A 27049-nucleotide genomic window follows, 5' to 3' on the forward strand; every position below is an offset into this window, starting at 1 on the left:
CCAGGGATGCAGGGTTGGTTCAACATCAACAAATCAAAGTGACACAACACATCAACAAAATGAGGAATAAAGACCACATGATTATTTCAAGAGAGGCAAAGAAAGCATTTGACAAGATTCGACATCCATTTATAACAAAAACTCTCAATAAAATGGTTATAGAAGGAAAGTACCTCAACATAATAAAGGCCAAATATGACAAACCCACAGCCTACATCATACTCAATGGGGAAAAAGTGAAAACCATGTCTCTGAGAACAGGAATAAGACAAGGGTGCCAACTCTCACCATTCTTATTCAACATAGTACTGGAGGTTTTGGCCAGAGCAATTAGGCAAGGAAAAAAAAGGTATCCAAATTGGCAAAAAGAAGTGAAATTCTCACTGTTTTCAGATGACAGGATTTTATATATAGAAAACCCTAAAGAATTCATTAAAAACCTAATAGAAATAATCAACAACCAGCAAAGTTGCAGGGTACAAAATCAACTTATGAAAATCAATTGCATTTCTATACTCTAATAATGAACTAACAGAAAGAGTACTCAAGATTACAATCTTATTTACAATCGCAACAAAAAGAATAAAATATCTAGGAATAAATTTAAACAAGGAGGTAAAAGACCTATACAATGAAAACTATATTATTGAACGAAAGGCATTATTGAACAAAATCGATGACGACATAAAGAAATGGAAAGATATTCCATGCACACGTATTGGGAGAATAAACATAGTTGAAATGTCCACACTATTTAAAACAATCTACAGATTCAATGCAATCCCGATCAGAATCCCAATGACATTCTTCATGGAAATAGAACAAAGAATTCTAAAATTCATATGGGGCAACTTACATGATTTTAGCATAATCAACTACACAGGGAGAGATGGTCTAGAATCATATTCTTTCCCTGACCCTCTAAAACCATCTTACCTCAAAATTTAAAACCTTTGAGGAGCATCAGAGTTTTAGATAAAATTAAAAGTTAAGATTATCATTTTCAGATTACTACATTAACTTTATCAGCCCTCATGTTTTATCTTATAAAATATGTAAAAATATACATCTTTATCTAGAGTGAGCATCCTACCTAAAGTAAAAATCAAATGTTCTAGACAAGTCAGCCATTTTTTGCAATCAAATGGTATTTAAGTACCTTAGAGGCACAGTAAATTGGTGAAAAGCATGAATGTTGCAACCAACTACTGCCTGCATTCAAATATTAACTACGCCACTTACCAGCTGTGTAACTAAACTCTGGAGAAATCAATCTCTTCCAGCCTTAGCTTCTTCAGTAACAGTACCTGGTGTCTCACAGGGTAGCTGAATAGATTAAATGAGATAATCTATATTTTAAAAAGTGCTTAGCACAGTAACTGGAACTTAGTGGGCACTCAGTAAGTATTAGCTCTCTTCTTCAGTTTAGCCAATGAGTATAGCCTAGCCTAATACTATATACCAGAATAAATTCCAAATAGATCAGGGAAATAGATGTGAAAACTGAAGCCAAACAATTACTAGAAGAAAACAAGGCTGAATTCGTTTGTTTGTTTTTCAGGAAGATTAGCCCTGAGCTAACTACTGCCAATCCTCCTCTTTTTGCTGAGGAAGACTGGCCCTGAGCTAACATCCACGCCCATCTTCCTCTACTTTATACATGGGATGCCTTCCACAGCATGGCTTGCCAAGTGGTGCCATGTCCACACCTGGGATCTGAACCAGCGAACCCCAGGCCGCTGAGAAGCCAAACGTGTCAACTTAACCCCTGTACCACTGGGCTGGCCCAAGGCTGAATTTCTTAATTCCTTTAAAACCTGGTTGGGGGGAAGTGTTTCTAAAAATGACTCAAAATTCAGAAACATGATTAAAAAACCCCTCAAAACTATAACTGACTACATGAAAATATGGATATTTGCATGACAAAAATAATTACCAAAAGCTAAGTTCAGAGACAAATGACAGAATTCATTAAAAGACCATTAGGACTAATAATTGAGTTTAACAAGGCTGTGTGATACAAGATCAATATACAACAATCAATTGTATTTCTATACACCCCTTCACCCTTTGTGCCCATGCTCCATCCCCCCTTTTCCCTGGTAGCCACTAATCTGTTCTTTGTCCACAGGTTTAAATTCCTCATATGAGTGGAGTCATACAGAGATTGTCTTTCTCTCACTGGCTTATTTCACTTAACATAATTCCCTCAAGGTCCATCCATGCTGTTGCAAATGGGACAATTTTGTTCTTTTTTATGGCTGAGTAGTATTCCATTGTACATATATACACCACTTCTTCTTTATCCAATCATCTGTTGATGGGCACTTAGATTGCTTCCATGTCTTGGCTATTGTAAATAATGCTGCAATAAACATTGGGGTGCATGGGACTTTTGGAATTGCTGACTTCAAGCTCTTTGGATAGATACCCAGTAGTGGGAGGGCTGGGTCATAAGGTATTTCTGTTTTTAATTTTTTGAGAAATCTCCATACTGTTTTCCAAAGTGGCTGCACCAGTTTGCATTCCCACCAGCAGTGTATGAGGGTTCCTTTTTCTCCACAACCTCTCCAACATTTGTTACTATTTATTTTAGTTATTTTTGTCATTCTAATGGGTGTAAGGTGATATCTTAGTGTAGTTTTGATTTGCATTTCCCTGATGATCAGTGATGATGAACATCTTTTCATGTGCCTACTGGCCATCCGTATATCTTCTTTGGAGAAATGTTTGTTCATGTCTCCTGCCCATTTTTTGATCGGGTTGCTTAATTTCTTGTTGAGTTGGGAGAGTTCTTTATATATTATGGATATTAAGCCTTTGTCGGATGTATTACTTGCAAATATTTTTTCCCAGTTAGTGGGTTGTTTTTTTGTTTCAATCCTGTTTTCCCTTGCCTTGAAAATAAAATTTTAAAAATTCCACTTGCAATAGCATCAAAAGAATAAAACGCTTAGGAATATGCTTAACAAATGAAGTATAAGACATACACTGAAAACTAAAAAACATCGTAAAAAGAAAGTTTAAAATATTAAATAACTAGCAAAACATCCCATGTTCACGGATCAGAATACTTAATATTGTTAGGATGGTAAAACTCCCCATAATCAATCTATAAATTTTTTTCAAAATCTCAGTTTTCTTTTTGCAGAAATCAACAAGCTGATCCTAAAATTCATTTGGAAATAGCAAGGAACCTAAAATTAGCCAAACAAAGTTAGAAGAACCCAGAATAGCCAAAGTTAGAGGCATCCTATTTCCTGATTTGAAACTTACTACAAAGCTACAGTGTTAACACAGTGTGCTACTGCAATCACAACAGACACACGGTCAATCAACACAAAAGACAAACTGACAAAAAATATTTGCAATTTATTCCACAAATAAAGAGCAAATCTCCTCGATATATAAGAAACTTTTAAAAATCTACGGGAAAAAAAGACTAACAACTTCATAGAAAATTGGGAAAAAATATGTAAAACCACAGGAAAAGACAATTAAATGGCCCGTACACATAGGAAAAGATGCTCCACAGTTTCCCTAATGAGAAAATAGGCCACAAGGGAAGTGGGCTAGATAATTTCTAAGATATGTTCGAGTTGGCAACTGCTAATATTGTGCTCTTACCAACAAAAAAGTGACTACAGATCTACTAAAAAGTATTTTTAAAAACTATTATAAGGATTTAACTTCCTAAATTTCTAGATTACAATGCCATCAGTACTATAGTAGTGATGATGACATCATTAAAATTTCTATACTTTATTTAAGATACGTTAATTCCCAATTTCCATCACAAAACTGTATTTTCCTACGTCTTCCTTGAATTCTTATAGAATTTACAGTTTGAGACACATGCTTCCTGAGGAAGGGCATAGAAATCTTTATTTTTAAAAGGATCCCCAGCTGGTCCTTATGTTGACAGTGCGAAAACATTAAATACCATTATACGTAAGGATCCTTTTAGAATTTTAAACAACTAAAGTTTTTGAGGAGAAAGATCTTGTCCCCACTGCTGCCACTGTTCTGTGAAGTACCTAGAACAAAGTTAGGTAACCTTATAGCATGGAATAAGTTCTCATTAAACTGACTTCTAGAATTTATGGAAGGAACTTTCTTTTTTACTATTTTATTTTGTTTTACCTCTAGGGGATAGTTAAGGACCAGTAAAAAACTGAGCTAGGATGCAAGAGATATTACACAGGCTCTGATAAATTCCTTTTTGTTTCACTATGTCCTATTCAGAAATTCCTTCTGGGCTGATATACGAATGTTATCTCGATCAACTCCCATCTATTAACACCAAAAACAATTATAGCTTCTGAGTTAGGCTATATCATTTTCCAGTCTAAATAACAGGTTAGAGGGATATCTCACAGGTTGAGGTGATGGCTCTTTCCCCAAAGTTCAGATATATATTTTTTAAATTAGTTACTTAAAAAAATTGTGGTAAAATAAATACAACATAAATTTATCATTTTAATATTTTTTTGTGTGCGTGAGGAAGATTGGCCCTGAGCTAACATCTGTGCCAATCTTCCTCTATTTTGTATTTGGGATGCTGCCATAGTGTGGCTTGATGAGTTGAGTTGTGTGTACGTTCATGCCTACGATCCAAACCCACGAACCCTGGGGTGCTGAAGCAGAGCACGCGAACTTAACCATTATGCCATCGGGCCAGCTCCTTAATAATCTTTAATTGTCCATTTCAGTAGCATTAAGTACATTCACACTGTTGTACAACCACCCTTATCATCCATCTAGAGAATACTATTCATCTTGTAAAACTGAAACTCTGTACCCATTAAAAAATAACTGCCACCAGCTCCTGGCAACTACCATTCTCTGTTCTATCTATCTATTCATCCCTTCAATGAATCTCACTATTCTAGGTACCTCATATAAGTGGAATCAAACAATATCTGTCTTTTTGTGACTGGCTCACTTCACTTAGTATAATGTTTTCAAAGTTCATTCATATTGTAAGAGGTGTTCAAATTTTCGTCCTTTTTAAGGCTGAATAATACTCCATTGTTATGTATGGGATACAATTTTTTGAAGTATCTTAAATCTTGTTATCTATTAAGCCCATCAGACCTGGATTAAAGAATAGCCAAGTCAGAAATACTAATTGCTAATAAAGCACTTTATTATCACTAGAGGGGGCTAGAGCAACACAGTTGCTGCCTATTCAACATCAACTACAAACACATTTTCCTTACATAAAACTGGACATGGCCAAGCTTCTATAACATATAAGACAGATTGTAAATGTGATTATAGACTCACTCCAAATCCTTTTGCATTCCTAAGTGGCAGACTGAGCTTTCATAAATCATGATTCATAATTCCTGAGAACATACACAGTGACGGCCTGATACATTTTACTCCACATTAGGAGCCACATAACATGTTTACAGTTCTTTAATCATCTCTGTTAATGCAATCTTATTTGCTCCTTTTATAAAAACAAGCTACTCCTGGATGTGGTTGTTGACAAGTATCATTTATTATTATTAATAATTTTTGTTTTTTTCTAGGAAAAAAGAGGCAAAAGGTTCTTATAAAATTCAATCATGGGGCTGGCCCCGTGGCCGAGTGGTTAAGTTCGCGTGCTCTGCTGCAGGCGGCCCAGTGTTTCATTGGTTCGAATCCTTGGCGCGGACATGGCACTGCTCATCAAACCACGCTGAGGCAACGTCCCACATGCCACAACTAGAAGGACCCGCAACGAAGAATATACAACTGTGCACTGGGGGGCTTTGGGGAGAAAAAGGAAAAAATAAAATCTTTAAAAAAAAAAATTTCAATCATGATGGGTGACTGCAGAGAAAAGAAGATCAAAAACAGGATTTAAAAGACAAATGCATAAAAAGTAATTATGAATGTATGTTTTCAGGCACACAATGAATTAACAAATAAATAAATAATTTACAACATCAATAACATAAAAGGGGGTATGGAGCTTTTTAGGAATAGTTTTTGTATGTGATTAGTTAAGTTGGTATCAATTCAAATTACATAGTTATATCTTTAGGAAGTTATGTGTAATTTCCATGGTAACCACAGAGAAAATAGCTATAGAATACACACAAAAGGAAATAAGAAAGGAAGCAAAACGTGTTACTACAAAAAAGATCAACTAAGCACAAAAGAAGGCAGTAATGGAGGAAATGAGGGACAAAAAGCTCTAAGACATATGGAAAACAAATAACAAAATGGCAAGTGTAAGTCTTTCCTTACCTGTTATTACTTTAAATGTAAATGGATGAAACAATAGTCAAAAGGCAGAGAGGAGCAAAATGGATAAAAAACATGATGTAACTATGTGCTGGCTACAACAGACTCACTTTAGATCCAAAGACACAAACAGGTTGAAAGCGAAAGAATGGAAAAAGATATTCCACATAAAAAGTAACAAAAAGAGAGGTGTGGAGGCCATACTCATATCACAAAAAGATGCTTTAAGTAAAAAACCGTTAGAAGAGACAAAGAAGGACAATAAATATTGACAAAAGAGTCCATTTACCAAGATGCTATAACAATTATAAACAAATGTTCACCAAAAATAAATGAAGGAAACATGGACAGAACTGAAGGGAGAAATAGACAGTCGTACAATAATAGTTGGAGACTTCAATGTACCAATTTCAATAATGGTTAGCATGACCACACAGAAGATCAATAAGGATTTGAACAACAATATAAACCAATTAGATATAACAGAAATATAAAAACCACTCCACTCCAAAACAGCAGATTACATAATTTTCTCAAGTGTACGTGGAACATTCTCCAAAAGAGACCATATGGTTAGGCCACATAATAAGTCTTAATAAATTTAAAAAGACTGAAATCATACAAAATATCTTTTATGATCGCAAAGGAATGAAACTAGGTATGAATAACAGAAGGAAAACTAGAAATTCACAAATATGTGGAAATGAAGCAACATACTCTTAAAAAACCAATAGCTCAAATAAGAAATCAAAAGGGAAATTGGAAAATACCTTGAAATGAATGAGAATGAAAACACCACAAAACCAAACTTATGTGATGCACTTTTTAAAAGCAGTGCTAAGAGAGAAATTTATAGGTAAAAACACATACATTAAAAGAGAAGAAAAGATCTCAAATCAATAATTTAATTGCACAATGAATAGTCACTGATACAGCCACTGTGGAAAAGTTTGGTGGTTCTTTAAAAAGCTAAACATAGAATTACCACATGATCTAGCAATTCCACTCCTAAGTATCAACACAAAGGACTGAAAGCAGGGACCTGAACAGATAAATGTATGCTGCTGTTCACTGAAGCATTATTAACGACAGCCAAAATGTAGAAACAACCCAAGTGTCCACCAACAGATGAATAAACAAAATGTGGTGTATATATACAATGGAATATTATTCAGCCACAAAAAGGAATGAAGTTCTGATTCATGCTACAACATGAATGAATGTTGAAGACAATATGTTAAATGAAATACTCTAAAAAAGAAGCACAAGTATTGCATGATTTCACTCACCTGGGGTACCTAGAATAGGCAAATTCATAGAAACTAAAAGTACATTAGACATTATTAGGGGCTGGGGGTGTAGGAGTGGGGAGTTATTGATTAATGGTTAGAGTTTCTGTTTGTGGTAATGAAAATTTTAGGAAATATATAGTGGTAATGGTTGCACAATGTTGTAAATGTAATTAATGCCACTGAATTTTACATGTAAAAATGACTAAAATGGCAAATTTTGTTACATATATTTTATCACAATTAAAAAAAATAATGTAATATACCAAAAACTACTGACTTGTACACCTGAAATAGGTTAATTGTATACTATGTGAATTACATCTCAAACTTTTTTACAGAATAAAAAAGAGTATAGGGAATGTCCTTTGGGAGATAGGAAACAACTCTTTGGGAGAGTGAAATGCAGAAGAAACTACTAAGATTTATTCTGAGTGCATATTGTATGCCAGTCATTTTAAATATGCCATTTCATTTACGTACAAGTGTATGAGAGACTAGAATTCATGCTTTGGAAATAAAACAATGTAGTTTGGGATGATGAAAAAGTTCTGGAGACGGACAGTAGTGATGGTTGCACAACAAGATAATGTACTTAATGCTACTGAATGGTGCCCTTAAAAGAATTTAAATAATAAATTTTATGTCACGTCTATTTAACCACAGTACTAATTAATTTAAAAAACATTGAAACATGAAGCTACTGTATTCGTTTTAAAAACTTTACTTGAGCCGTTCGTCTTGACAATGATTTTTTTGGATTTGACACCAAATGCAAAGGCAACAAAAGCAAAAATAAACAAGTGGGACTACATCAAACTAAAACGCTTTTGCACAGCAAAGGAAACCATCAACAAAATGAAAAGGCAAACTACTGAACACGAGAAAATATTTGCAAATCCTAAATTTAAAAGGGGGTTAATATCTAAAATATATAAAGAACTCACACGACTCGAGCAAAAAAAGAAACAATCTGATTAAAAAATGGGCAGAAGATCCAAACATTTTTCCAAAGAAGACATACAGAAGGCCAACAGGTACATGAAAAGATGCTCAACATCACTAATCATCAGGGAAATGCAAATTAAAACCACAGAGAGATCATCTCATTAACCTGTTAGAATGGCTCTAACAGGTTAACTCTAACATGTTAGAATGGTTATTATCAAAAAGACAAGAAATAACAAGCGTTGGCAAGGAGGTGGAGAAAAGGGAACCTTTGTGCACTGTTGGTGGGAATATAAATTGGTGCAGCCCCTAAATAAAACCTTATGGAGGGTCCTCAAAAAATTAAAAATAGAATTACCATATAATTCACCAATTCCAATTCTGGGTATTTATCCAAAGGAAAAGAAAATACTACTCAAAAAGATATATGCACCCCCATGTTCACTGCAGCATTATTTACAATAGACAAGATATGGAAACAACCTGTGTCCATTGATGAATGAATGGATAAAGAAAATGTGGTATATACACACAATAGAATATTGTTCAGCCATAAAAAAGAATAAAATTTTGCCATTTGTGACAACATGAACCTTGAGGGCATTATGCTAAGCGAAATAAGTCAGACACAGAAAGACAAATGCCACACGATCTCACATTATACGTGTAATCTAAAACAAACTGGAAAAAACCCACTAAAAACCAAGCTTATAAATATAGAGAACAGATTGGTGGTTGCCAGAGGCAGGGTGGGGGGGTGAGGGTAGGGATAGGGTGCTAAATGGATAAAGAGAGTCAAAAGGTACAAATTTCCAGTTATAAAGTAAATAAGTCATAGGGATATAATGTAATGTACAGCATAGAGACGACAGTTAATAATACTGTATTGAATATTTGAAATTTGCTAAGTGAGTAAATCTTTAAAGTTTTCATTACAAGAAAAAAATTCTGTAACTATACATGGTGACGGATATTAACTAGACTTACTATGCTCATCATTTTGCAATATATACAAATATCAAATCATTATGTTGTACACCCGAAACTAATATAATATTGAATGCCAATTATACCTCAATTTAAAAAAACTAAACTAAACAGAAATGATTAAAAATAAACTTTACTCAGGTTATTTTCATTTTCTTAGTGATTGACATACGAATCAGATAAACTGAAGTCTTAACTGGTTTAGCTAAAAATGATCTGTGTGACTTGAACAAGTCATTTAACCTTCTATTAGCTTCAGTTTTCCCATCTGTCAAATGAAGGATTAGGTTTACCAGAAGTGAGGGAGGTTGTGTGGGGGTGGGGAAAAGGGGTGTATGGAAATCTCTATACTTTCTGCTCAATTTTGCTGTGAATCTAAACTGCTCTACAAAAGAATATTTATTAATTAAAACAAATAAAAATCAAAATCTACTTCATACAGGTAATGGTGTAAGCTTTACCACTCATCCAGTCCACACTCCTACATTTAAACTGAATTCAGAGCCTAGAATATTCCTAAGGCATTTCAGGTGAAAGTAAACCATATTCTGGTATTTAATCCTACTGTAGCCATTAGACTATCTAAAGATAATCTAAAGAAGGAATTTTAATTCATCATCCTCACTCTCCGAAAAGCAGCAGGATTCAGTGGTAAAACAACAGCAGTGGGACCTCTAAATGCTCAAGACTCCAGTATTGATTTCAACAGCAAATTTTGTAAACTTAGGCAAATTCTTAACCTTTCTGCGTCAGTTTCTTAAGAAGTAGATAGTAACCACCTGCTATACCATTTCCCATAGATTTAATATGAAAGCATTCTCAAAATTTAAACGATAGATCAAATGTAAGATGGTACCATGCTTTTATTTCCAAAGACACATATTATTTTGAGGAAATGACAGCTAAGTGTAAACACTATGTATTATATATAATATGAATAATAATATAATAAATATTATATAACATTATAGAACGAGTAAATCTATTTTATATATATGATTGGCATGAAAATAAGCAATATTCTGGAAGCGTTAAAATTAGTTAACCTATTTTCTGTAACAGATTCAGTACTCAAAAGTAGCCTATGAATCAAATTAAGTGCATGAGGAGAGTTTCTTATTTTATAAAACCTAAAAGTCAGAGTATTTGACAGCTAGGATAGTCTTAAGGTTACAGCTATATAGTACAACAGCTTCATTTTATACATTAAGCTTCATTTTTATGATTCCCAGAGAAACTAAGTAATTTGCCCAAATGTTACACGACAGTGATGGACCTAAAAGTAGAACCCAAGGCTCCTGTCAAAGGTAGTGTTAATTTTTCCATACTATGCTGTTTCACCGTAATATATACTCTAAAGTCTAAAGTTCACCCTTCAATTCACCTGATATATATTTGATATTCTATATTCTTTTAAACTCTTTTTAGATAAAATGAAATGTAAAATTCAGAAGTAATACAGCATTTTTATAACTTCAAGCAATAAAGATAAACATAAAATAAGAAATGGAAACCTCACTTCTCCATTGCAAACCCTATAACCCAGAAGGATATAGTCGTCACAATAATATCCGTGGGGGGGGAGGGGGGGATTATTCTGGATTATCTGGGTGGGCCCAATGTAATCACAAGGGTCCTTATAAGTGGAAGAGGGATATAAAAGAGGGAGAGACAGTGAAAACAGAACGAAGGCTGAAGTGATGCAATGTGAGGACTCAACCAGTCATTGCTGGTTTTGAAGACAGAAGGGGCCTCAAGCCAAGGAAGGCAGGTAGCCTCTTGAAGCTGGAAAGGCAAGGAAAAGAATTCTATCCCAGAACCTCCAGAAGGAATGCAGCCTTAACAACACCTTGATTTTAGCGTGGAGACACTCATTTTGGGCTTCTGAACTCAGGAACTACAAAATGATAAGTTTATGTTGCTTTAAGCAACTTAGTGATTTGTTATAGCAGGCATAGAAAACTAATATACAGGTTAACCTCTGTTAATAGTTTGGAGACTATATTACTAGACATTTTTTGGTGGCTATATAAACATATATTACTAATAGAGGTTTTCTTAAACCTAGGAACACTGGCTGTACCACTTTTATCTGGTATGTTAGCTAATGATATCATCATAAACTCAGGAATACAAAATAAAACACTGGGATATCATTGACTCTAGCCCTGTCCTATACTCATCCAATCAGCCTATAATTCCTTTCAATTTTTTTTTATTGAGGTAACACTGACTTATAACATTATAAAAACTTCAGGTGTACATCACTGTATTTTGACTTCTGTATAGACTACATCATGTTAACTGCCAAAAGTCTAGTTTCTATCTGTTACCATACAAATGTCTCCCATTACCCCTTTCACCCTCACCCAACTCCTTTTCCCCTCTGGTAAGCACCAATCTGTTCTCCTTATCTATGTGTGTGTTTTTTGTTGTTGTTTTATCTTACACATATACGTGAAATCATACAGTATTTGTCTTTCTCTGCCTGACTTTCATTTAGTGTAATACCCTCAAGGTCCATCTATATTGTTGCAAATGGCAAGATTTCGTTTTTGATGGCTGAGTAATATTCCATTGTGTATGTGTGTGTGTACGTATGTATATAGTGCAGGATGTCAATACATATATATATATATGTATACACACACACACACACAGACATATACCACATCTTCTTTATCCATTCATCTGTTGATGGGCACTTAGGTTGTTTCCAAGTCTTGGCTATTGTAAACAATGCTGCAACGAACAATCTTTTCAAATTAGTGTTTTTGTGTTCTTTGGATAAATACCCAGAAGTCGAATAGCTGAATCATATGGTAGGTTCTATTTTTAAGTTTTTGAGGAATCTCCATACTATTTTGCAAAGTGGCTGCACCAAATTTACATTCCCACCAGCAGTGTACGAGGGTTTAATTTGTTTCAGTTTAAATGTCAAAAATTTTCAAGAGTCCACTCTTTCCAACATTCTACTGCTGCTATCACCTTAGTTCACGACATTACTTCTATTCTGGAAAAGTGCACAGGTGTCCTCCTTCCTGTCTTCTAACTTCTAATACTTCCTCGTCTAATTCATTTTCCATACTGATACTGTGGTTTTGTCTTGATCTAATTTTGATTCAATCCCCTCATGGCTTCTTAAAATCTATAATGATTTATATACAAAAGAATAACCTTGTGATTTCTTTGTATCATTCTGTGGCCCAAAAAAACAAACTGCCAGAGCACGGAGAATTTTTAGGGCAGTGAAACCACTCTGTGTGGTACTACAATGGTGGATATATGTTATTATACATTTATCAAAAGCCATAGAACGTACAACACCAAAAGAGAACCCTAATGTCAACTCTGGACTTCGGGTGATAACGACATGTCAATGTAGGTTCAGTGATTGTAATAAACGTACCACCATAGTGCAGGATGTCGATAGTAGAGGAGGCTGTGCATGCCTGAGGAGAGGGCATTTATGTGAACTTGCTGTTGTTTCCATCAATTTTGCCATGAACCTAAAACTGCTCTAAATATTATCATTTATTAATTAAAAAAACAAAACAAACAAAAAAACAAAATTGCTACCAACAAAAAACAATCAGCCCACAAAAATATACTGGCTTCACAGCTTGCAAGAACGTATACATGTATTAATCTGATCAATGTTGTTAAAAATATTCCAGAATAAACTGTTTTCTTCCTATTTATTTCTATGAGATGAAGAGCTAGTTCTAACATAAACAAGGTGATATTCAGTCCATTTTCAGAGCAAAAGACTTTTGTCTGACTAAAGATATTTTTAAAACATTGATATGTTTGATGATACTGATCTCTTGATGTACAATCTGACTATTAATCTCCCATTTTTAGGGATTTAATCCAGAAAAAGCACACTGGTAAAGACAGAAGTAAAATTTGAACTTAATTTTTTTAGCAGAAAACTTAATAAATAAATATATCTGCTTTCTCTATTCAGCATCTCCCCAAAATGCATTTCCATTTTCTCATTTGTAGAGACAGGATGCTAATTTTTTTCTAGGTATTGTCATGTGGAATAATTACAATTATTTCCCAGCCTTCTCTTTGGCTGAAGTGTGGTTACATGACTATGTTCGGCCAGTGACTATAAAATGAGGTTTTGAAGTTTCCTTTCTTAATTGGGCTGCTATAACAAATTACCATAGACTGGGTGGCTTAAACAACAAATATTTATTTCTCACTATTCTGGAGGCTAGCAAGCCCAAGATCAGGGTTGGGTTCTGGTGAGAGTGCTCTTTCTAGCTTTCCAATGCTGGCTTCTTGTTGTATCCTCCTCACACGGTGGAGAGAGAGATCATTTCTCTCAGTGTCTCTTCTTGTAAGGGCGCTAATCCCATTCATGAGGGCTCCATCCTCATGACCTAATTACCTCCCAAAGGCTTCACCTCAAAATACCATCACATTGGAGATTAGGGTCTCAACACACAAATTTTGAGGTGCGTACATGCAGTCCATAGTGTTTCCTTACAAAGAAAGTGGATGCTTTTTACTCCCTTTCCTCTTTTCTGCTCTCTGTAACGAAGACCTTATGGCTAGGCTCTAGTAGCTATATCAGAATAAGAAGTAACCATAATGCAAGCCTAGTGTTGAAATGGAAGAACAGAAAAGAAAAGTAGTCCAAGATATCCTATTAACCCTGAAGTGTGTACTACACAACTTATTTTAATTGAAAGGAAAATAAATGTCTATTTTTTCAGTCTTGGTTATTTGAGAGGATTTCCTATTATTGGCAGCTGAAACTAAGCTTAACTAATAAAACATTTTTAGGATACAAGAAGCATGAATACAGTACAAAGAGTTTATGTGATATCTACCTCAGTGGCATAACTATGAAAAATATTTTCAATGCAAAATAAAGTGCTGTGGTTTACCTGTTGATCACTTTAACCACACCAATTCCATGATCTCTAAAATCTAACTGCTCCTCTTTGAATTTCACTTTCTTGCCTAAATTCAGACCCTTATGACCTTTTGATGGATACTGTGAGTTTCTGCCAGTACTAACTCTCTCATTCATTTTCTACTCTCTTGCCAGAGTTATCATCTTAAAACACAAACTTGCACTTTTCTCTTCCTTTCTTAAAAATATCATTTTGAATTTCCTATAGCGTAATGGGATAAATATCTTAAAGCAGTAAAGTTAATCATTTTGTGGTCCCTATTATATAACGCTTATTTTCCACACTACCATTACATTTCAGAAACATTGAAATTTTGAGTTGTTCTAATGTATGAAAAATCTTTGCATCCTAGTACGTGCCTTCGTACATGCTATTCTCTCCAACTAGAATGTCCTTCTCCATCTTGCAAACTACTACTGAACCTCCAAAACCTAACTCAACTATAATCTATGAAATACTTACTCAATGATATAGTTAGTTGATATCTCTTTGGGGTTTAAAAAATTCTCAATTAGAATGCTTATCAAGCCGTACTTTCCCAAGAGAACTTGACGTTCTTCAAAGTAAGGACTATTTTACTCATCTGGAAAAGTTTTCGGAACACAGAAAGCATTCAATCAGTGAGGAATGAATGCAGAAAATCATCAAGATCATTTTAGATACACACATAGTGCCATTTTTCTTATTTTTACCTAAGAGAAAAGCCACCATCAGAATCCAAACTATAGATACATAATCTAGAAAGGCAGGGAAAAGATAAAGATCGGGAAGATAATTAGCCCCTAACAAATAGTGCAGTATCATGGGTACAGTGAACACTGAGGTGTTTATGATGGGATTCATATTTGTCTATATCATATTTGTATTGTGTTTTTGGATAGTCAAAGTATTTTTTCAAACGTGGAAGAATAACAGGTCTTTAAAGGATGTCAGCTGATAGGTACTATTACTTACTCTGTAGTTTTGTAAACGTCAGAATACAGCCCTGCTTTCTGAAACTTCTTCTTTGGGGGACGTGGGGCCTTCTTTTCCCTTGGGATGAGAGAAAGCACAGGCTGCAAGGTACTTTCAGGTTCGGGAGGTTTGGCTGGGGTTTCAGGAGGACTGGGAATCTCAACTGCTGCTTCAGTAAAGCTAGAAAGAGAAGTTTAAAGATAATTTTATGGTGAAAAAAAAATTTTCCTACAAATGATTGTCTATTTAAAAAAACATCACAGCAATTAAAAAAAGAAAGATAAGGACTTCCTCATCTGGCCATGCTGGAGTAACAGATACCAGACTTGTCCTCCTGACAGAAACTAACAGAAATATAGTAAACTACTATAAACGTGGAGAAGTTTACAAAATAATTACCTGACATTGGACAACAGTGTAGCACTGTGATCCTTGAGAAAATTGAAAAAGAAAAAGAAATGAGATGAGTCCTACAACCACTTTGCCTTTCTAAGAAGGACTGTCATGGAAGGAGTGGAACCAAAGCAAGAGAATGCCCAATGTGATGAGCTGAAAAGAGAAAAATCAGACTACGGAGAGGCTGAGGTAGCTGGAATTCATGGAGCAGAGTGTTTAGAAAAATAAATCTAGAAATCTTTGTATGGGGCTCTTCTAGTATATTGCTATGTACTAGGTTGTGCATGTACAGGGTGAACTTTCATAAGGCTGGACAAAGAACCACCAGAGTACTGCAATCTGAACAATTCTCAGAGCTCACACATAATGGTAGATATTCAGATTCCACTAGGCAGAGTAGAAAGACATTGCCTAACACTGGGGGCATTTGATAGAGATCCGAAAGGGTAATTTTACCCATTTTTGAAGGGCTCAGCTATCCCCGGAAAAAAGACCAGCTCTAATAAAGCTTAAAAACAATCTTAAAAAGAATCCAAAGGGCCAACCCTGTGGCCTAGTGGTTAAGTTCACACACTCTGCTTCGGCAGCCCAGGTACGTGGGTTTGGATCCTGGGCATGCACCTACACCACTCATCAGCCAAGCTCTGGCGGTGATCTACATACAACATGGAGGAGGACCGGCAACATATGTTAGCTCTGGGCTAATCTTCTTCAGAAAAAAAAAAATCCAAGCTGATCCATGAACAACTTAACTGCCTACCAAAATAAAATTAAACACTTGAAAAAGAACAAAACCAGACCACAATAACGTGACATTCACAATGTAAAAAAAAAATTCATCATGAAAAAGAATTTAAAGACTAATGGCCAAAATTTTTCCAATTTGATAAAAAGTATAAACTCAAAGTGCCAGGAAACTAAACAAACCATAAGCAATATAAACTCAAATAAAATAAGTAAGGCATATGATAATAAACTTGCTGAAAACTATTGATGAAGAAAATAAAAGGAGCCAGAGAAAAAATACAAATTTCTACACAAGAATACAAAAACAAGAATGAGTGCAGACAGATTTCATGTTTGAAACAATGCAAGTCAGAAGGCAAGGAAATAACATCTATAAGTGCTAAGGGTCGGGGGTGCGGGGAGCCTATCACAATAGAATTCTAAATCAATCAAAAACATCTTTAAAAATTAAGGTGATTCCAGGTCCAGCTCTATTCCAGGCAAAGCTGAAATAGACACTTCTACCTATCCTCCCACGAAGTACAACTAAAAACCCTAGAAATTATATATAAAATAAACATAAGCAAACAGACTGGCTTGGGACCTTGGGACCTAAGTAATGACACAGTAGAGAATTTCCTAGATTTTCTTTTTGCCTCATACTTAATGACGAAAGACTGAAAACAGTTGCTCTAATATCATGAGAAAGGCAAACATCTATTCTCATCACTTATATTCAAAATGACAGTAAACGTCCCAGCCAGTGTAAAATGGCAAGAAAAAGAAAAAAATCTGAAAGTGTGAGCCCTTGAATTTTGTTCTTTTTCAAGATTATTTTGGCTATTTGGGATCCCTTGAGATTCCTTATGAATTTTAGGATGGATATTTCTATTTCTGCAAAAAACGTCAATGGGATTTTGATAGGGAACTGCACTGCATCTCTGGATCACTTTGGGTAGTACTGATACTTAACAATATTAAGTCATCCAATCTGTGAACACAGGCTGTCTTTCCATTTAAGTCTTCTTTAATTTTGTTTAACAATCTTTTGTAGTTTTCAATGTACAAGTCTTTTGCTTTCCTAAGTTTATTCTTAAGTACTTCATTATTTTTGATGTTATTGTAAATGGAATTGTTTTCTTAACTCCCTTTTTGGAAAACTGTTCGTGTACAGAAATGCAACTGATTTTTGCATGTTGATTTTGTACCCACAAATTTGCTGAATTCCTTTAACAGCTTTTTGTATTGAATCTTTAGGTTTTCTACATATAAGATCATAGCATCTGTGAACAGAGCTAACTTTACTTTTTCCTTTACAATTTGGACGCTATTTACCTCTTTTTCTTGCTTAATTGCTCTGGTTAGGAATTTCAATACTATGTTGAACTGAAGTGGCAAAAGTGGGGGTCCCTTCCTTATTCCTGATATTAGGAGAAAAGCTCTCAGACTTTCACCACTAAAGTAGTTAGCTTTGTGTTTTTTATATATATACAGCCTTTATTATGTTGAGGTAGTTTCTTTCTATTTCTAGATTGTTGAGGGTCTTTTTGGTTGCTTTTTTTTTTTTTTTTGAGGAAGATTAGCCCTGAGCTAACTGCTGCCAATCTTCCCCTTTTCGCTGAGGAAGACTGGCCCTGAGCTGACATCCATGCCCATCTTCGTCTACTTTATATGCGGGATGCCTACCACAGCATGGTGTGCCAAGCGGTGTCATGTCTGCACCCAGGATCCGAACCAGCGACCCCCAGGCTGCTGAGAAGCAGAACGTGCAAACTTAACTGCTGCGCCACCGGGATGGCCCCTAGATTTCTGAGTTTTTATCATGAACATGTGTTAGATTTTGTCCAATTCTTTTTCTGCATTTATAGATAGGATCATGTGGTTTTTCTTCTGTAGTCTGTTGATGTGACTAACTGATTTCTGAATGTTGAATAAGTCTTGCATAACTAGGATAAATCTTACTTGGTCATGGAATTAATCTATAATTTTAAAAAATTATTTATTTATTTAACCATTTATTATATATATATTTTTACTGTTCTCCCTACCAGCCATATTCATTTCTACTTCTGTGCCTTATCTTATATTTCTTTCTCCCGCAATCAAACATGTTTTCTGGGGGCCAGCCCAGTGGTGCATTGGTTAAGTTTGCATGTTCCGCTTCGGCAGCCCGGGGTTCACTGGTTCGGATCCCAGGTGCGGATCTACGCACCACTTGTCAAGCCATGGTGTGGCAGGCATCCCACATATAAAGTAGAGGAAGATGGGCATGGATGTTAGCTCAGGCCAGTCTTCCTCAGCAAAAAGAGGAGGATAGGCGGCAGGTGTTAGCTCAGGGCTAATCTTCTTCTTAAAAAAAAAACGTTTTCTGCTTTCCTGCTTATCCTCTACATGTATAAATTCTCTAAGTGCCATGTTTCTCCAAGTGCTGTTCATACACCATATACATGAGAATCACCTTGGGGGCTTATAAGAAATGCAAATGCCTACTCAGGGAATTTTAAAAATTCCAATTAAAGAGGTCTGGGATGGACACCTTCCTAATCTTGCTGATCCCTGATACCTCAAACTGGGTACTCTCTTCACAAGAACATCTTTCTCATCCTACTTGGGCTGTGACACCCTAGGCTGGTTGATACTCTCTCCCCCTTCCCCAGGGCCCAACTCCTCACCCCATTAAGGCTCCAACATCTAGCTTGGGTGACCATGGTTTCCATACCCCAGGTGGACACCTACCTAATGGCTTTAAGATTGAATTTTTCAGGAAAGAAAAGAGGAAGACGTGAGGCATTTTAAAACATGGCTTTATGATATATTTATCTACACCAATACAATACTTTGTTTAGTTTCTGCTGGTTTATTTTTGCTTTATAAAAATAGTGTCAGGCAATATATCATTTTTAGGGACTTGTTTCTTTCACTTCATGTTATATTTCTAAGACTCATTCATTATTATTGTGTGTCAACTGTAATTCATTAATTTTATTACCATATCATATTCAGTAGTGTGAAAAAATACAATATATTCATTCCTTTTCCTGTTAATCATGGATATTTCTAGTTTTTACATATTATAAGCAATCTTGTTATTACCTTTCCAAAAAGTGTTTTCTGGTGTCCACTGGGTAAGAGTTTTTCCAAGCTATCTAAAAGGGCATGGCTAGATTACATAGGGTTGATTTGTAACGCTTTTTTGGTTATATATTCTGGATACCAAAAACATATACGTGATATGCATTATAAATTCTTCTCCCACTTTGTAGCAAGTCTTCGTGTTTGTCAGGATGATGTTTGGTAAACAGAAGTTCGTAGTTTTAATATAATCCAGAATATCAATCTTTACCTGTATGGTTATTGTATTTGATATCCTGTTGATGAGATCCTTTCTGACAACAAGGTGATAAAGTTTTTCTCTCTCCTATTAGTCTTTAAAAATTTAAAGTTTTGCTTTTTACACTTAGGTATTTAATCAATTGGGAATTAATTTTTGTATGTGGGATAAGACAGAATCCAATTTCATTCCCATTCCTATGCAGTATCAACTTCTGGGGCACAATTTATTGACTACTATTTTTTTTTCCCTATTGATATGCAGTGTCACCTTTGTTACACAGCAAGCTCTCATACAAGAATGGATCTGTTTCTCTTGGATTTACTCAGCCCATACTAGCTTAATATACCATAGCTTGAAATGAAGCCTTGGGACAAATCCATTGCTTTATACGGTAATTCCATTCCTGGGTATTTACCCTAGAGAAATTAGTGCCCATATCCAACAGCAGACATTAGAGTGTATTAAGAGTAGCATTTTTGGATAACAGTACCAAACTGGAAATAACGTAGCAGTGAAATGGAAAGACTGTATTATATACAAACGATGGATTACCACACAATAATGAAAAGGAAGCAACTACAGCAACATGCAACAACACAGATGGTTTAACGTGTATGTTTTTTAAGATTTTATTTTTTCTTTTTTATCCCCAAAGCCTACTGGTACATAGTTGTGTATTTTTAATTGTGGGTCCTTCTAGTTGTGGCATGTGGGACATTGCCTCAGCATGGCTTGATGAGTGGTGCCATGTCCACGCCCAGGATCCGAACTGGTGAAACCCTAGGCCGCTGAAGCGGAGCATGCAAACTTAACCACTCAGCCATGGGGATGGCCCCCTAACATGTGTATGTTGAGCAAAAAAGGTTAAGACACAGGTGCGCTGGCATAGCAGTTGAGTTCATGCACTCCACTTTGGAGGCCTGGGGTTTGCCGGTTTGGACCCTGGGCACAGACCTACGCACCACATATCAAGCCATGCTATGGCAGGTGTCCCACTATGAAATAGAGGAAGATGGGCACAAATGTGAGCTCAGGGCCACTCTTTCTCAGCAAAAGGAGGACTGGCAGCGGATGTCAGCTCAGGGCTAACCTTCCTCAAAAAAAAAAAAAAAAGCAATACACAAAAGCATATGTCTTGTATAGTTTCACTTCAATAAAGTTCAGGAAGGCTGAACTAAATTGTATTGTCTAGGCTTGCATAGTTAAATGGTTAAAAGAAAAAAAAGGTAAAGATGTGGTTACTTCAAAAGTCAGGAGATTGATTATAGCTAGTGGTGAGGAAGCAGTTTATGATTGGGAAGGCATATGTGATGCTAGCAATGTTCTATACGTCCACTTGTTCTATATCTACATGGGTGTCAATTTTATCAAAATTTTTTAAACTGATTATTTATGTTTATATACTGTCTGTATGTGTATTCCCTCCCCCGCCACTCCCCTCACATTCTCTAAAGAGTTTTAATGAGGGTCGGCCTGGCGGCGCAGCGGTTAAGTTCGCACGTTCTGCTTCTCGGCGGCCCGGGGTTCACTGGTTTGGATCCCGGGTGCGGACACGGCACCACTTGGCAAATGCCATGCTGTGGTAGGCGTCCCACGTATAAAGTAGAGGAAGATGGGCACGGATGTTAGCTCAGGGCTAGTCTTCCTCAGCAAAAAGAGGAGAATTGGCCGCAGGTGTTAGCTCAGGGCTAATCTTCCTCCAAAAAAAAAAAGAAAAAAGTTTTAATGCGACTGGAATGATCTTTTTCTTTACAGCGTGGTAGAACTCTCTTTTAAGCCATCTGGTGCTTTCTTTATGGCAAGATTTGAAATTATAGATTTAATTTACATAACAGAATCACTCTATTTCTTCTTGAGCAGGGTTTTTTCCTAGGAATTCATATACTTCAACGAAGTTTTCCAATTTGTTGGGCATAAAGTTCTTATAGTAGTGACTTTTAATCTCTCAAATACAGCTTATCTCCTTTTCAATTCTTAATGTTATTATTCTCTTTCTCTTTCTTTATTGATCAACCTTAGCAAAAGTTTGTATATTTTATTAGTTTTCAAGGAACTAACTTTGGTCTTCAGTGATTCTCTCTTTTGTACCTTCACTTTCTTTTGTTAATGTATGTTTTATCTCCTTCCTTTACCATTTTGAAGCTTATTCTCTTGTTTTTCTAATTTCTTACTTGGACTCTTGGTTCATAAATTTTTGGCATTTAAAAAAATAATGTAAGGGGGCCGGCAGCATAGTGGTTAAATTCATGCGCTCTGCTTCAGTAGCCTGAGGTTTGCAGGTTTGGATCCCAGGCACAGAGCTAGCACTGCTCACCAAGCCACACTGTAGCAACATCCCACATAAAAAATAGAGGAAGACTGGCACTGATGTTAGCTCAGGGCTGATCTTCCTCACACACACACACACAAAATATACATATATAAAAGCACTAAAGGCTATGAATCTCCCTCTGGGTACCTCTTTGGATACATCCTACAAGTTTCAATATGTAGCACAGTATTTATTCAGTTGTGGATTTTTTTTTTTTTTGAGGGAGATTAGCCCTGAGCTAAATGCTGCCAATCCTCCTCTTTTTGCTGAGGAAGACTGGTCCTGAGCTAACATCCATGCCCACCTTCCTCTACTTTATATGTGGGACGTCTACCACGTGTGGCCCGCCAAGTGGTGCCACATCTGCACCCGGGATCCGAACTGGCAAACCCCAGGCCACCGAAGCCAAACTTGGCACTCTCTGCTGCACCACTGGGCTGACCCCAGTTCTGAATATTTTTAATATGACTTTATTTTTTACATGAGTTTTAAAAAGTTATTTTTTTTCCTTTTAGAACTAGGATTTGAATCCAGGTTTTTCTGAATATAGAACTCAGCTCAGAACCATCACACTATTCTTTTGCATTCTGGTTTGTAATTAATCAACAAATAGTGACCAAACTCTTTCACATGGTATACAAGGCCCTGTGCATGATCTGGCCACCACAACCTTTTCTCTTGATTCATTTGACACCAAACTACTCTAATTCACTCTGTGTTTAAGCCACACAGGCTTTCTTTCACTTCCCTCAACCTGCCATGCCTTTTCATTCTCATCAGCCTATAATGTTTACAGTAGCCCTCCTCCTATAAATAACAGATGAAATCTGTTCTTCAGATTTTATCTTAGACATTACACTCATGGGGAAACTAAGCCAGTTACCACTCTGATATATTCTCATAATCCTAAAGAACTCTTCATAATAGCATTTAGACAGTAAGATCCACAAGGACACGGAATCTATATTTGCTTACCACTGTATCTATCCTAGGCACATGGACTAAATAATTTTGCAAGAAATACTTATTGAATAAATGAACAAACTCCTGCTACATAACAAGTATTATAGTAGATTCTAGTTAGAGAAAGGCAGAAATTTGTTGCTCTCTCTAGGAACTCACTGTGTGATGTCCTTTCTTGTACCATCTCTTGATGGTAGAAACTGTATCTTTCTCTTCATAATCTCTTCAAATTGCAGAATATAACTTTGTGGAAAATAAGTGTTTAATGCTGACTAAGATACTAGAATTTGCTGGAACAGAAAGGCTTATCTGAAATAAAGCCTCTACTCTGAAGCTTGCTTTTTCTGTGCGTAAGGAAGACTGGCCCTGAGCTAACATCTATTACCAATCTTCCTCGTTTTACTTGATGAAGATCATCACTGAGCTAACATCTGTGCCAATCTTCCTCTACTTTATGTGGGATGCTGCCACAGCATGGCTTGATGAGTGGTGCTAGGTCCCCACCCAGGATCTGAACCTGAGAATCCTGGGCAGCCAAAGCAGAGTGCATGAAGTTCACCACCACACCACCAGGCCACCCTCTGAAGCATATTTTTAAGGTCACCCTTCCTAAAGCGAATGGTCAAGATGTCACAAACTGTCACTTTCTTACTACACTGAAGGCAGAACTCATTCTCTTCTTAGGTATTTTAAAGCCTTAGTAATTAAGACAGAATAAAACTGATATCAAAACAGACTGATGAGAATAAAAATATTAAAAAAGACCCTAATACCCAAAGATACATAAGAATTTAGTATATGATAAAGGTATCATTTCAAATAAGTAAGGAAAGGATAAATTAATAAATAATGGTAAGACTACCATTTAAAAATTGAAAAACATTAAATATCTCTTTTTAAAATTTTTTCTCATCCCAAAAGTTAAAAAAAAAAAAAACCTTTACTAAAATGCAGTGAGACTATAAATTACAGAAACTACATAAAAACAGCCATGCTTACAAATCTGCAACCTTGATAAATGACTGGCCATAAATATATCACTAACTCACACCTTATAGAAAAGTAAATTTCAACTGATTTAAAGACCTATAAGTAAAAAGTTACGTAATCCATCAAAGAATAATTCAATAAATTATGATATATTCTTAGCACGGACTAAGATAATTGTATGTGTACTAATGGGAAAATCTCCAAGATACACGAAAAGAAAAAGTTAAGTTACAAAATTAAACATAGTATGTTACCACTTACATAAAATAGCTTTGCATATGCACATACTTGTAAATGCATAAGAAAATGTAACAAAGGATAAAGAATATACTGTTAACAGTCTTATCCATGAAAAGAAGAAAAAAATTTGAGAGGAAATGAGATCTTGTGAAGAGACTTTGTACCTTTTGAATCAGTAAACTGTTAGTTTCACTGATTTATTTACAAGCACGCGTTACTCAAGAAAATTTTTAAATTCCATATATTCTGTAGAAAAACCTATTTTTCTTTTGTAAAGATTTTATTTTTCTGTCTTCTCCCCGAAGCCCCCGGGTACATAGTTGCCTATTTTTAGTTGTGGGTCCTTCTAGTTGTGGCACGTGGGATGCCGCCTCAGCATGGCTTGGTGAGTGGTGCCATGTCCACACGCAGGATTCGATCCGGCAAAACCCTGGGCCACTGAAGCAGAGCGCTCGAACTTAACCACTCAGCCACAGGGCCAGCCCCAAAACCTATTTTTTTAATAGATACAAAAAAAACCTCTCTACATAGGATTCACCAAAGGCAGGCAATAGAGAAAAAGACTGATACATTTTAACTGTTCTGTTGATGTATGGCAAGAAAATATAAAGAAAATCAAATACCAAACAACAAACATGAAGGGTTAATATTCTAAATATATATAATGAGCACTTAAAAAATAACAGGAAAAATAGATAAGAAACATAAACAAATACTAATCTCCAATATGCAAATAAGTGTAAATTAAAAAAGTAGGAAGTAACATTTAGGAAGTATATTTCACCTATGTCAGATTGATAAAGATTAAAGACAAAGAAAACTTTCTGGGCCTGCCCTTGTGGCCTTGTGGTTAAGTTTGCCATGCTCCACTACAGCAGCCCAGGTTCAGTTCCTAGGTGTGGACCTACACTGTTCTGTTAGCAGCCATGCTGTGCTAGCAGCCCACATACTGAAAAATAGAGGAAGATTGGTAAGGATGTTAGCTCAGGGTGAATCTTCCTCAGGAAAAAAAAAAGAAAATAAAAGAAAAAGATAATTTCCAAAGAAGATAAGGGTGGGGTAAATTGTATACAACTATTACTGTGATTGCTGTCATTAGTAAAAGTATACGTAAACAGGTGTGTCTTTTAAGAGGAAAATTTTACAATATATATCAATTTGACAATATATGTCAAAAGGCTTAAAAGATATCTAGCAGTTTTAATGTGTATTTCTCTAGCTATGAACAAAGGTTGCAATATGAATGAGACTGAGTATGCTATATTTAGTAAAGAAAAAGCCATTTGCAAATGGTGGATACTGTATCGATTCATTTAAAAATATCAGATCTATCTTCAAGGAAAGAATCTGGTTAGATACATAACAAAAGGATTAAATGCTCTTTTTTTTGTGGTGATTCTTGGCTTTCTGCTCCACATTTCTTGGGGAAAAAGTAAACACAGTAAAAGGAAATTACAGAGAAAATAAATCTAACATGCAAGAAGACTTAAAAATGTGGGATGAAGTTTAGTGCACAAAGAAGATATTGTGATAGTAAAAATAATTCCACTCACATAGCTATACACTGAATAAAATATATAATCTCTCTGGGCCTTGATTACCTCATCTGTAAAGTGAGGGGCTTGGACTGGACTGTTACATCCCCTTTGCTTCTTAATTACTTATAATTTTGGACAGCTATAAATAAGAACAATTTTAAATTGAACCAAATAGAACAGGCCTTATATAGTGAAAGGCTGTAAGATTAAATGAATAATTTAGCTGCATATATGGTACTTTTGTACAAAAGCTAGTTTCCTCTACTCAGATAAAATACAAAACAAGGAATTACCTTTCAGTATTCTCTTGTTCTTCTTCTGGGAATGGCTTCTGCTTTTTCTTGTTCTGTTCTTCCAACAGCCAACTTTTCCTCTTCAGTCCCTTCTTAAGTTCTGGATTCAGGTTTACACTCTGAACAACAGCCTCAATGACATCTGTAACTGTATCAGGACCGAAGTGCAGTGCTGCTGCTTCTTCACCTTCATTCAGTTCTGGGCTGACAAACTGGGCAGCCTGGAATGCTTGCATTGATACCACAGCCTGGAGGGGACATTTCCGAGGTCGACCTGGTCTGCGTTTCACAAAGTTATTCCCTGTCCTGGCCTGTCTTTGAAGTTTTTTGGCTTTTAAAATCTTATTGACATGGTCCAGGTTTTTCTTGGTGGCCAAGATTTTGTCATAATTGCACATTTTCCGAGCTTGGCGCTGCATAGCTTCCACTACACTTCTCTTGATATGATGGGGAGAACAGTTGCTTGGCAACTTTTCAGAAAGGAGTGACATGCTATTACTGCAAGAGTCACTGGGGACGGCAGGCACTAGAAGGCTATCTGGTTTTCCCAGGATTCGCTCCTTGCTGTGGCCATGGCCTGGACTGGAGGAAGGTGGCACAGACGCAGATGCAATCACAGCATCAATATTTTTCTCCAGGGGCTCTTGGTCCTCATGTTGTACAATCCGCTGCAGCAGACTATCCACAGTGTCATCCCCAGAAGCAACCAATCTTGGACTTCGAGAAGGAACTCCGTTCACTACATAAAACCATAAATCACACATAAGATAAAAATTGAACACAGCTAGTAATTTAAATAACTTTTTACACAGAATAAAAGACAAGGAATACTTCTCTATTTTTTACAGTAAGATCAAACATCATATCATATATGCATTTGTCTTTTACAGGCAAGTTGACAGTTTA

General features: G+C 35.9%; 1 protein-coding gene across 9 annotated transcripts in view; it reads right to left on the reverse strand.

Annotated features, from left to right (window-relative positions):
• ASH1L (ASH1 like histone lysine methyltransferase) overlaps window positions 1-27049 on the reverse strand; it is a 199998-nt gene that overhangs the window by 82316 nt on the left and 90633 nt on the right. For 8 of the 9 annotated variants that reach the window (XM_070497868.1, XM_070497871.1, XM_070497869.1 and 5 more), the window contains 2 exons: window positions 26144-26882; window positions 15353-15532 (listed from right to left, as the gene is read on the reverse strand). In XM_070497868.1, coding sequence (XP_070353969.1) covers window positions 15353-15532; window positions 26144-26882 — 919 coding nt within the window. The remainder of the gene's footprint in view (window positions 1-15352; window positions 15533-26143; window positions 26883-27049) is intronic. The other variant, XM_070497873.1, reaches the window with a different exon arrangement.

This window comes from Equus asinus, chromosome 25 (assembly GCF_041296235.1).
Source record: "Equus asinus isolate D_3611 breed Donkey chromosome 25, EquAss-T2T_v2, whole genome shotgun sequence".
NCBI lineage: Eukaryota > Metazoa > Chordata > Mammalia > Perissodactyla > Equidae > Equus > Equus asinus.